This window comes from Pteropus medius, unplaced genomic scaffold (genome assembly GCF_902729225.1).
Source record: "Pteropus medius unplaced genomic scaffold, Ma_sr-lr_union100, whole genome shotgun sequence".
NCBI lineage: Eukaryota > Metazoa > Chordata > Mammalia > Chiroptera > Pteropodidae > Pteropus > Pteropus medius.
This window is the reverse complement of record NW_024349519.1, coordinates 10,561,047-10,574,296: the sequence shown is the minus strand read 5'-3', so window position 1 is coordinate 10,574,296 and position 13,250 is coordinate 10,561,047. Positions and strand designations below refer to the sequence as shown.

At 34.8% G+C, this 13,250-nt stretch overlaps 1 protein-coding gene, 1 long non-coding RNA gene and 1 pseudogene across 19 annotated transcripts in view; 1 reads left to right on the top strand and 2 right to left on the bottom strand.

Moving 5' to 3' along the window:
- CAPRIN2 (caprin family member 2) overlaps positions 1-13,250 on the bottom strand; it is a 39,709-nt gene that overhangs the window by 4,352 nt on the left and 22,107 nt on the right. For 11 of the 17 annotated variants that reach the window (XM_039882383.1, XM_039882387.1, XM_039882384.1 and 8 more), the window contains exons 10-16: positions 11,157-11,279; positions 9,760-9,841; positions 8,630-8,685; positions 6,096-6,200; positions 4,673-4,819; positions 2,087-2,255; positions 505-687 (exon numbers count right to left, since the gene is read on the bottom strand). In XM_039882383.1, the coding sequence (XP_039738317.1) occupies positions 505-687; positions 2,087-2,255; positions 4,673-4,819; positions 6,096-6,200; positions 8,630-8,685; positions 9,760-9,841; positions 11,157-11,279 (865 nt within the window). The remainder of the gene's footprint in view (positions 1-504; positions 688-2,086; positions 2,256-4,672; positions 4,820-6,095; positions 6,201-8,629; positions 8,686-9,759; positions 9,842-11,156; positions 11,280-13,250) is intronic. The other 6 variants (XM_039882389.1, XM_039882380.1, XM_039882382.1 and 3 more) reach the window with 3 other exon arrangements.
- The window catches only part of LOC120618307 (uncharacterized), a 35,347-nt gene that overhangs the window by 14,832 nt on the left and 7,265 nt on the right, over positions 1-13,250 (top strand). The window lies entirely within an intron of this gene.
- Positions 10,647-10,764, bottom strand: LOC120618720 (uncharacterized; annotated as a pseudogene).

Here is a 13,250-nt window from a genome sequence, read left to right as displayed (position 1 = left end):
GTAGGTGGGATTAGGAAATGTGGTGAGTAGGTAGTTAAGGCTTCTGTGTAGAGAACTCTGCTAACACCAGTGACTGGAATACTTGGAACCACATTTATAACTAAAGATGACATCACTATTATACTCTCAAAGTTTATGTTTTTATCTGTGGTATACTCTGGTAGACAAATAACTATAAAATGGGCATCGTCTAATTATGACACATTTTGAGCAATTAACAAAAGAAATTATTCAAACATGAAAACCAAACTTCATCCCCAGAAGAAAATAATGCTCAACCTTTCACTTGGATAAATACCAGGATCAATCTGCTTTTCATACAAAAAGGTCCTCTGCTATAGAGAATAGGTATATTAGAAAACTGTATTTTGCAGAAATAGGAGGTTCTCTACTATATTATAAACGGCGACTACAAAAAGGAGCAAGGTAACGTAAAAATAGTTTGAATCAAGTAAATATATAGACAAAATAATTGAGTATAATTAAATTTTATTCAGAGCATACCTTTATAACCACCAGGGGACCGATACGTATTGGTTAGTAATCTCCCACCACGAGTACATCCTCTAACGGATCCCCGGCTATTGACAAATGGTTGAGAGGGTCTGGGAAATACATTCGTCTGTGCTGGGTAAAAGGCAAGGCTACCATTGCTTATTTGAATAGTTCCATCAGGATAACTTGCTGCTTAAGGAAACAGTTTTAAAGTCCAAGAGTTAAATGGTAATAAAGATTAAATTCTCTTTATACTGAAAAGTTACTGTATACCAAAAACCTTTAATACAATTTTCTACATTAAAAAAAAAAAAAACAGTGCTATATATATATGTATCTATATAGAAAGAGATATAGGTATCTTTATTTAAATAACATATTTAATAAGACATTATTCAGTCTTAAAAAAAGAAGGAAATTCTGACACATGCTATAACATGGAAGAACCTTAGAGATATGCTGAGTGAAACAGGCCAGTCACAAAAAGACAAATATTGTATGATTCTACTTAGGTGAGTACCCAGAATAGCTAAATTAGAGACAAAGTAGAATAGTGGCTGCCGGGGTTTGGGGGGAAAGGGGAATGCGAAGTTAGTGTTAAATGAGTACAGAGTTTCAGCTGGGGAAGGTAAAAAAAAAAGTTCTAGAGATAGATGATGGTGATGGCTGCACAACAATCTGAATGTATTTAATGTCACAGACTGTATACTTAAAAATGTTTAAAATGGTAAGTTTTATGCTATCTATATTTTACCATAATTGAAGAGAAAAAATAGGCTAAATGTTCCAGATCAAGGAGAAAAGAAAATGAATTTTCATTAATACCATAATTGAAAAGGCATATGACAAAAATATCCTTTAAGTAAATCACCTGCCCTATGTTTGCACAGTACAGGTGAGGAAAGATGAGGTCCCTTGTGGCTAGGTGCAGGGATTTCCATTTACTGCCCCCTGTGGTTAACCAAGTACCCAGAACGCACAATTCATCTGCTCAGGCTTAAGTTTTAGAAGACTCAATAGGGGCCTAAAATATCGACGCTAAAAATCTACAAGTGCTTCTTAAATTAGGAAATAATTACAAAGTTGCTTATTCTTTTATGATTTAGAATCACGTAAAAGAGCAAAATAGTCTCCTATCTCTAAGCAAACAGTGGAATAAGCATACTAAGTTCTATCTTCATATTAATCAATGCTTTTATCATAAGAGGAAAGAAAAGAGAAAAGGCCAAATAGCCATCTCTCTGTGCTAAAACTATTAACAGAATGAACAGTTTCAAAACCTTCATAAAAGCAACTGGACAATGCCCTATCTACCCCTATCACTGTCTGTGGCAATCAAAGTAATCAGATTTAAAAATATGAGCCTACATATTCATGTAAATCGCCCATCTAAGTTCCACCTCTACAGAAGTTAAAATTAATGGTGAACCTAACAGAGGAAAAGGCATTAAGGGTTTGTCAACACTTGAACATGTAAAGAGAAAATGCTCACTACTTAGGAAAGAACTGCTAAAGTATCACTACAGAGTTGCTTTCCATTCACAATTAGCTTTCACCTAAGTCTTCAAAATATCATATGCAAAGATCTTACCAGTCTCTTGAGAAAGAACAGTTTGTTCTACGTGTATAGCTGGCAGTTGGCATTGGGGTGGTGTTTGTGTACTTGCTGTAGTAAAACTTTGATTGTAGCCAGGTGAATAGGGGGATTCTTTTATTTCTTGTTCTTTCCGTGGAGGCAGAGGTGCATTGACATTGAATACCTTAAAAGACAAGGGTACACTGAATCTTTTGTGAAATTTCATAGAAAATAATGAAGGGTGACATCCCACAAAACTTGGCAACATTCAAAAACTTCTATATGACGGGCAAAGGACTTGAAATAACATTTCTCCAAAAAAGGTAATGGCCAATAAACACATGAAAAGATGCTCAACATCATTAGTTATTAGGGAAATATAAACCAAAACTACACTGGAATACCGCTTCATCGCACCCATTAGGATGGCTATTATTGAAAAAACAAAAAATCTAAGTGTTACCAAGGTTGTGGTCAAATTGAAACCCTCGTGTGTTGCTGGTAGGAGTGTAAAATGGTGCAGCCACTGTAAAAATCAGTATGGTAGTTCCTCAAAAAGTTAAACAGAATTACCAAATGATCCAGCAATTTCACTTCTAGGCATATACTCAAAAGAACCGAAAGCAGAGATTCAGGTAGATATTTGTACACCATTGTTCATAGCAGCATCAGTCATAATAACCAAAACTGGGGAACAACCCAAGTGTCCATCAACAAATGGATAAATGAAATGTGGTATATTCATACAATGGAATATTATTAAGTAAAAAAAAAATGAATGAAATGCTACAACATGCTACAACCTTGAAAATATTTAGTGAAATAAGCCAGATACAAAAGAAAAATATTGTGATTCCACTTATATATGGTGCCTAAAATAGGTAACTTCATAGAGGTAGAAAGTAGAATAGAGGTTATCGGGCGCTTAGAAGAGGGAAGAATAAGCAATTTTTATTTAATGGATAGAGTTTCTGTTTGGGATGATGAAATTCTGGGAACAGATAGTGGTGATGAGTGTACAATACTTAATGCCACTAAATTATACACTAAAAACAGTAACATTTATGTTATGCATATTTTACCATAAGAAAAAAACTCCTATTTGATTTCTGACAGAATTTAAACCCAAGTACAAAAGTTAATCTTCCTGTTATTATGCTATCAGAATAATGCTTACTGAAAAAGCTATATAGGGGAAGAGGGTACTTTTTCAAAAACTAAAGATGAATAAAAAAATTTGCCATTTACTGAATTTCTACCATGTGGCAGGCAATGACTTGTCTAGACTCTGGCCATCGTCTATAAAAATAACACTTCTATTACTCTCTAGCCTCCTTGTCCCGCTCCATTTTTTCTCATGACACATAACACCTGATGTATATATGAATATTATTCCCTCTAGCCCGCATCATAAAATGTAAGCTTCTTGAACAGAGACTTGTCTCTTTTTCCTTGTTACAACCCTAGTGATTTAAGAACAGTGCCTGGCTTTATAACGACCTGTTTGTTGAATAAATGAATGAATGAATGAACGAACAAACGAATGAACGAACAAACAAACAAGAACCAGCTTGTACTGGAGAGAATTTAAACAGGTTGGCATGAGCAAAAAAAAAAAAAAAAAAAAAAAAAGGTATTGTGACAATGTACAAGGCAAGCAAACGAGCCTAGCAGGTTATAACAGACTTCCAAAGTTGTTGAGTGTCAGGCAAAGGGCTTTCAATTTCATTCTGTAATGGACTGCAGTTTGCTTTTAATTGGGAATGAGGAAAAGTAAAACCGATGTGGTAATACTGTGGAATAGACTGACAGGGAAACAGGGAAAGCAAAAAACTAGGCCATTGTAAGTGGCCAAGCAGGAAGTGATAGGATTAGTGAATTCACAGGCCTACTTCTCTGCACTGTGCCTGCTTTGCATTGCCACTCCACTGGCCCCACCCTGCCACTATCACTCAAAAGTACCTGCAGTGGGACATTAAGCACTGTCAGGAAAGGTACTTATTGGCTAAGACTTTTTTTTTTTCCTAAAGAACTATTTTATACTATTCTGTGTTTAGAAAATAAACATACAAATCTAGCTATAAGACAACTTTAATTTTTTTTAAACTACAATTTGTAGAGGACTATGTAGTCCAAAATACCACACGAAGCTGAACAATTCTCCAAAAATTAGCACGAGATCAAGATGAAATCAAATGAAAGTTTCAACATTGATAGGATACCCAGGTATGTGTCTTGCATGTCCGGTTGTTGACAGTATGGAACATCACTAGTGTGGTATTAGTAATGGTTAGTATTATTAAGCTGTTCATAGAAAATTGTTTCTCATTTAATAGGGGTCCTCAGCTTTGTCTGCTACTAATTTTCAGAGAAGCTAAAATGCTCTGATAAAATATCCATTCAAAATTCTTGAGGCTTTGGATTTAATACTCTCCTACCACCACCATTATTTCCATTGGACGAATGTAAATTCTACCAGCCCAAACAAGGGTAATATAAAAGGCAAATTTTTCCCACAGTACTTAATAACAGATATAAGAGAAACAATGGCTTTTTAACCAGAATAATGAACTGCAATCATCATTCACGTTTCATACTCACGGTCTGCATGGCTTGAAAGGGTGCTGCGTTAATAGTTACTGAACTACTACTTGCTGGAGGTGACTGGAAGCCCTGGTCAGAGCCCTTTGGCAGGGGAGGATTTGGAGAAGCTAGTGAAGACGGTTGCTTGCTTGGGGGAACTGCTGCCTGGGGAGGAGAAATGCAGCATCAGCCCATCACCTACCGTATGACAAGCAGTTAACTTACACTAAACCCCAGACTAGCAAAAGTCAGCAAGTTCTATAGGATGACATTTGGACACAGGAATGCAAAAGAATAGCTTTTGCTTACAATTTCAAATCTCAATTGCTGAGGATGCACACTAGCATTTGCTTTACACAGCTTGCTGACTAAGTGAAAGAGTCTTACTAATAATCAGTCTAACGGATGAGAGACTGAACTTTTTATGAGTATCTAGTCTTTTTCAAAGCCTGAAGTGGTATTTTCCATTAGGTTAAGAACCTAATATCATTTCAAATTTATACACCAGAATTAGGCTCAAGAAAAACCTTGGGTTAGTTGCTTAATCGGTGTTAATTTTTCCCTATTTTAAAATCTTATTAGTGGATTTCTAAGTCAGCTGTCTAAAAAAAGAGAACCAAACTTGCTCTTATTTCAATAATCCTTATTTAATAAGCAAGTCCTTGCTTTAACAGATTATAACTCCAAAGACTTAAGAAGATACCAAAATTCAGTCCCAATCAGATCATGAAGCAGAGCTGTGACTCACTTGGTAATAAATATTTCCTCTTCTCAAAACAGGGAGCCAAGTAATTTCCATTTAGACCAAGTAAATACCATAAAAACTAATGCTCATCTATATTTTCTTATATTCTATAAGGAATACATATTCTTGTATAATAGTTAACCAAAATAAAGTAAAACCTAAGAGTTGCTATATTAATCCCAAAAATCATTCTATCTTGCTATATCTTTCTCAAGAATTTGCTCAAACTTAGCGAAAACTATCACTTTAGAATTGAAAGCACAAATACAGTAAAATACTTCTGACAAAATTAGTCAAAAAAAAAGACTGTAGATCATTCCAATTGAGTAAGTGCTAACAGTAACACTATAACATTATTGAGACTTCACAGTTATGAATAAAAAGATTATTCTCCTAAGGATTCATAAAGTGATAAACGTGACCTAATTTTACCTAGAACTTTTCATCTTTTTTGACATTAGCAATTTTGACATATTTATTGTATCTGATAAAGCGATACAATATTAAATCTATTTATATATCAAAGTCACAATAAAGTTACTTAAGTTCCAGGACCATGATATCTACAGAAGGCAGTACATCAGTAAAGTATAAATGTTAAATCATTCAACTGATCATGCCTGTAATTCATAAAATAAGCTGATTCTGCTATTCTTTAACACAGAAAAGAAATTAAGACAATTGGTCTTTGATTACCTCAGGAGTCTCTGAGGTCATAAAGTCTGTTTCAGATCCTGATGAAGCCTGGTCAGTAGTAACCAAGCAAGCATTTGAGCTACAAGTAACTGGAGAAGCAGCAGCCTACACAGGAAGATATAAAACATTGTAAAAGGCACATTATTTCTTGGGCCCTGGGCTTTCTAATTATGTTACTCTTGAGCACTCACTAGTGACAAACAATACGCTAAACACTTTACTGCATATATTAACATATTTAATTCTAACAATAACCTGTGAGATAGGTACAAATGTCCCCATTTATTGACAATCTGGCAGAAGCAAAGAAAGGTTAAGTAATTTACCCAAGACCATATTAAAATTAAGTGGCAGAGTTGAGATTCAAACCCAAGCAGTCAACTACATTGCCTTTCCAGGCCTGGTCACCAAAGCTACACATCTAATCCCATCTTCACTTATCCAGATTCTTGGCCCTGGAAACCTGAGGCTAGACTGTCAACCTGGCACTCCATAGCAGTTCACTGGAAGATGAACTCAGGGCACACTTAACACTCCAGGCACAGCTCTGCCAGGGATCATGGTAACTATGCTTTTACTCTGAGCGCTCCAAGTGTCTTAAAGAGGTAGGCAGAAGTCTAAACAGAAAGGAAAAGCTCTATATAAATCACAATGGCACCAAAATTCTAACAAAAAATTAAAACTAATAATATTTATAAAATAAAAATTGGGAGAAAGCACAGTAGAACTAATGCTGTGACAACTATAACCAATTAAAAACCAACAGAGTGGCTAGGAATTCTACGATATAACAGGTGTTAGCTATAAGAGAGAGACCCATAAAAATCTAACAATCACAAGATCTAAAGTGTCAGTGAATCCACTCCTTTTATCTAAATGCTTTGATGTGGTTCTCAGAAGCCCAAGTAATAAAATGGGTGAATTGGAAACTAATTAATAGTAACCAAATATCAGACCAGTTATGGTTATGGTTCAGTGAACTTCTCAAAGGAATCATCATGATATACCACTTCTTGGGTAAGAGATGGGGACCATGTTTCAAAAAGGTTTTATGAAAAAAATTTTTGACATCCTTTAGAACATTTTATATAACTAAACAGGTATAATTTAGATCTGACCAAGATACTAGAACTATTATGAGATTGGAGCATTTCTAAAACTAGGCCTTTCTTCTGGCCTCCTCATTAAAATAATGAGACAAACGCCCAAAATAAGTAGGACTGGCTATTGTGGGGACATAAATAATTTCTCCAGCCACAGAAAGATTCACAGATGCTAAGTTAAGGCAACTCAGGCCACTTGATAGTTAAACTTTAAAATATTTAAATTTTAGTTAAAAGGTTCACTTAACAAAAAAAAAAAAGACATTCTTTACGTTAGTATTTATTTAGAAATTATGGCAATTCTTGATTCCAAATGACTGCTTTTTAAGTAGACCAGCTGAAGGTAGTTTTAAGTTATTGGTGAGTACACATGATGTGGGAGACAAATGGTTCCAAAAAATGGATGTGCAAATTCACCCAGGGAGCTTATTAAAAATACAGTTAACTAGATAACACCCCTGGAAATTCTGATCCAATAGGTTTAAGGTGTTACTAGGAGTATATATTTTTATTAAAAAGTGATTCTGATGCAGCCATCCCATAGGCCTGCCCCTGAGAACCACTAAAATAGATCAATGGCTTTTCAAAAATTTTTTAACTTTTCAATTAAAAGCCTCAGCTAGAACTCCACTAGCTAGAACAGATAAAATGGAACTCTTTAGTTACAGCAGTGAGTGGGGTGAGGGCCCTTGTTCAGCAAATACATTTTGAAAATTGAGCCGCACCTTATCAAACTAAATATAAACCACTTTAAACAAATGGTATTTAGTCAGAAGTTTTTGGAAGGTAAGGCAACAACTGTTGAACCACCTGGTCATCATATTCAGCCTACTGTCAAAGCAGTTACTGTCAAGAAAATTGTTATAAGGCTTTCAGAGGGATCCTGAGGGGAAAATAAATTTAAAGTAATAACCAGAAAACTAGAGAGCCTTGAACTTACTATTGATGGAAATGCAATGTGGCATTTAGAGATCTCAGTGATCTGGTCCCTTTATATCTCTAAGTGTGTCCTGTGAAAATTAGTTCCTCAGAATGTAACTACTATTGGGAGGGGAGGGGGAGCTGGCTAACAATGGGTTAAGTAAAATTAGTTTCTATCTTTAGACTCCTTACTATGTTGATAGACTAAGTGACTGAGGTAAGCTCAATAGCAAAGTAAGAGTCCCAGACAAAATATCTCTGAATTCTTCAGGTTTGCTCTTTTCTTACTCAAGATGACTAGCCGCCTCTATTATAATAGATGTCTTCCCCCATAGTCATTAGGGAATCTTTTGAAGACTAGTTGTACTTAATCTAAAAAACTAGACATTTGGAACATTTTCAATAACTTAGGTATAGCAGAATCATTGAGTCTGATCATTCTTACCAAAGCAAGAGTTTCTTCTCTGAATAGCAAAGAAGAGTAAATGAAAAATTAATTGGAGAAGTTACCTGTAATGTCTCTTGAAGAAAATCGCTTTGACTGGATAGATTTTGTTCTGTAGATGCTGCATAGAGTGAAATCAACAATAAACCAATGAAGGAAAGGTTTATGCATATCAACTGGATGGAAACTAAAGTTTATACTTTATTAAAAAAAAAAAAGTAGTAGCTGGAAGCACTAGGTCTAAAGTCCATCATGAACTTCCTATTAGAGCTCTAAAGTGTCAGAGAGGACTGCAGAATAGGATATCAGTTCCAGCTGTGATACATAATGATGTTTTAAGGTTAAATGAGTAAAAGCAGTATTTAAAGGCTCCCAAAAGAACAGAAATAAGACTTTTAAAAACAACTGGTAATAGTAATCTAGAACATAAAATTCGAGCTATCATGAATAGCAATTAACTAATACACCTTATTTTCAAGTTTCAAAGTAAATCTTAGCCAGGTCATCTGTCTCTTCAGTATTTTTTCCTCATTGATCATGTATATTAGTATATTTTTCAATTACACAGCTCAGTTGGTTTCTTAATATCTATAGCTTTTGTTAATTATTCTTACTTCACTCAGGAATTACTGTATAATCTTCTAGTGTATACTGCTTACTACAGCTGGACTACAGCTTTGATTACGTCACCCCTGCCCCTGAGATAAAGTAGCACAGAGCAAGGAGCCTAAAGTTTGAAGTATCAGGCCAGATTCAAATCTAGGCTTGATCATTAGTTACTAAGTTACTCAGAGTACTAAGTATCAGTGAGGTAATTTTACTCATTGTTAGGATCCAAAAACCTCGACATTAGATTTATAGAGTCAAAAGGACTCAAGCTAATTCTAGTCAGAATTCACTCCAAGAACATAAAAAAAAAAAAAATATGCAAAAACAGCTATTGCACATTTCCATTCATCCATCTGGAGACTTTCTCTAAAATGCAAACAGGTCAGTTAAGCACACTAATATCCTAATGGTAACTTATCCATATATAACTCTGATAACATATGGATACACATAGAATAAATTAACACATAGACATTGTTTAACCCTTAAGTTACCTAAGGTTACAAATAAAAGATATCTTATTTGTAAAAGAAACTATTGCTAGACCGACAGCTATCTGTTCCAAGTCTTAAGAATGATTACATACCTACTGGGCTACCTGGAGTAGCTGAAGGCGGCTGTGACGATGGAATTGCACTTGAAGGTTTGTCAAAATCCAGAATAGATTCCTAAAGCCAAGATTTTAAATAATGTAGAAACAAAGATTTTTCATTTAAAAACTGTTACCATTAAATTATTCATGATTCTGTCCATAGATTATTAGTGATAGGAATCTAGCTAATAACTATCCCAAGAGGTTAATAACTTAGTCTTTATAGGAACAGAAATTAAGAGTTAAAAAATAAAGTAATTGTCAAATGTTAGGTTGTCTCAAGTGTTAAGACTATAATAGTAATTCCAAGGCCCAACTTGGAAAAGGAAACTCCTGACTTGAGGTCTTAAGCATTAACCTTAATGTGGACTGAACCCTCATTTTTATTATACCTCACTAATGAAAGGGTCTAATTACTTTATCTCAACCACTAAACTAGTTCATGCTGTAACATTTTCGTGATGCGAAGCCACTCTCTTCCTCCAGCCATCATGGTTCTTTCAGAAATGTTTCCAATATCTTGAGTACTTAAGCTATAGACTTCTAGTGATCATCTTAGTTCTTTTATTTGTCTTCAAATAATCTGAAGGGGTAAGCAATTCCCTCATTTTACAAATAATCAGAGGGTTGGAGGCTAAATACCTTGCCATACGTTATACAGCTTGTAAATGGTAAAAGTGGGATTTAAACGTGGGTCTAATTCCAAAGCTCAAGATCTCTTTACCACACAAAAATTTCTTATTTGTCTACCTCATCCCTCAATAATATCACACTATTCTGAAATTCTGTAAGAGGCTATATGGCACAATTTAACATTTAATTGTTGACAACGCAAGTTCACAATTTTGTACAACTACAATATAAACTTTTTTTTCTTTTTACACCTACAGTATCTAGTCTTCCTAGGTGGTCTCCCATCCAAGTACTAACCAGGCCCGACCCTGCTTAGCTTCCAAGATCAGATGAGATCAGGCTCATTCAGGGGGCATGGCCATAGACTATAATATAAATTTCTTAAAGGTGATGAATGTCTTATGATTTTCCATGCACAAAGGCACCTACCAGAATACCAAGCATAGAGTAATTCTCATAATCCGAGTGGAAACTACTGATGACCTGTAGCAGTATTATTTGAGCACTTTAAGCTTTTTACATGTTTAATTCATTTTATTACAACAAACAGGAATAGGAACTATTTCTCATTTTTCAAAAGAAATGAAGGCAGAGAGTTAAGTAACTTGCCTAAACAATTAGAGCTAGAAACTGGCAGAGCCAGGATTCTTATTCTGAACACCAGAATCTATGCTCTTAACAACTTCATTAAATGCTTCAGATCAGAAGCCAGAAGCCCCATGAATATCAGTTAAGATTCATTTAATAATGACTCATACTTGCATAAAGTTACAAGTTCCTTGAATCTGGGTCATCAAATCCTGCAGTTTTTCTTTCCTCAATACTGGATCCTTTGGAAGGGTAGAGGAAGAACCTACAGGCTGATGCATAGGCTTAGGCACCTACAAGATAAACCCATTAAGAGTAAAATTCAAATTCAATAGCCAGTTCGGGAAACTTAGCTATTCACTACCTCTTCATGAAATCAAAACTCAAACAAAGTTCATTTATCAGATTTATCTCAGGTAAAAAATTTCCACATAAATGCATTGTTTCTAAATAATTTAATCAAACTTTAAACACTTTTTTCCCTTTCAGAACAACTTTCATGGAAATCTTTCTAAAACATCCTTTTTAAGGGACCCAGAATAACAGGGCTTCTTTGATAGGAAGTTCCTTCATTACAGACAGCCGTTGCCACATGTCCTCTAGGATAAGATGGTACTGACTCTAAGACACACCAATGACATTTTTCCCCTATGGAAAAATTACTACTACCACATTAAATATACATCCCATTTTTAAGATCTGTCTGATTTCAGAAACATTAAGATGTAAAAATATATATGTATACATCTTACAATTGAGGAGATACGCTATCATATTTTGTTATAAGTAAGTATATTTTGAGGGGCTATTGGTGTTCATAAGGTGGTTAGCCCTCGTGCTAAACTGCTTCAGACTGCTGCACTCCCTGAATGTTTATAGTTACACCTTACAGCTATCAGCGTGCCTCTCCCTACCAGCTCTCTTCACCTTTTAATTCATTTGGAAGTCACACAGCTTTTATCAAAAGTGTCATATAAAATAAGAGTTAATAGACTCTACATGAATACATAAAAGGCTCTTTTAGTAGAAAAGTATGAGCTTTAGTGATTAACCTAGTCTTTTGATGTTGAACTCCATTTTGCCCTTGACTACACTTATTCATGTTCTAGACAACTGAGATTGAAAGACAAAGACAAATACTGTATTATAAAAAGAAGTGTCCTCTCAGTCACTAAAAAACCTTCAACTTCAATATAATGCTGTCTGTTCCATAAAAGCAATTTAAATATGAGTTCTGACTTTTCTAACTAAGCACCCCAGATTTTAAACTATTCAACAAATGGCATGACATGATAAAAGCTTGGCATTGCTACACTTAGGAGAATTTTAAATTTGTTTTTCTTTTTAGACAGCTTTACAGAGGTATAAAATTAGGTTTTTAAACATGTTTCTCAAAATAGTTGACATATTATAATTACTGTTGTGTGGTATCTAGTTAATGAAATAAAGCTATCAATCTTCTATGGAGTCACAAAGAAGCTAAAATATTAGCATTTGAAGAAAAGAGGAAGAAAGGAAAGCAAAAAAAGACAAGTAACTCTAAAATTCTCTTCCCCTAAGATAGACTGAGGTAAGAGTAATTTACTTATAAAATGCAATGCTTTGATGTCCCCAAGCAAAATGTTTTTGACACTGTAAGAAGACCAAGATTTATCAGAAAACCTTTAGCTAAAATGACATGGAAGTGCAAGGAACACTACTAGAGATGGAGAACACTGGGAGGATAGAAAGTTGCTATTTCTTAGCAAACAAAGTGGTTAACAAGTTCGCATTTAAATAGTGGCAAATAAAGTATAATTTAACAAAAAGCAACACTAACTAACATTGTATCCAAGGATTATTCATTATAAACCTTGTCCTCCTGAAATAGGCTAATTATCATTAACAGAATGAGGCTTTATGTTTGAACTACATCTCATACTCCAAAACCTAATCCAGAATATTTAATGCCTATAGTTTCCATCCCCAGAAAATTATTTTGGAGCAGAAATGGAGAACTAATTCAGATCCTTTCCCCAAAACTGGAATATCTGCAACCACCATTTCTCCTTCAAAGAACACAGGCTAATCTTAGTGACTACAAATGAGTGAAAAAGCAGCAAGAGAATACAGAAAAATATAACTTTTGTCCGAAAAAGTCGCCCATCTTCCAGGTGGAAGAAAACGAGTGAAATATAGTATAACAAGTCTCCCACCCTGTGACATGCATGTACATTTCTCACTTGTTCACATTGTGATCTTGTCTCAGCTACCCACTACTTTGA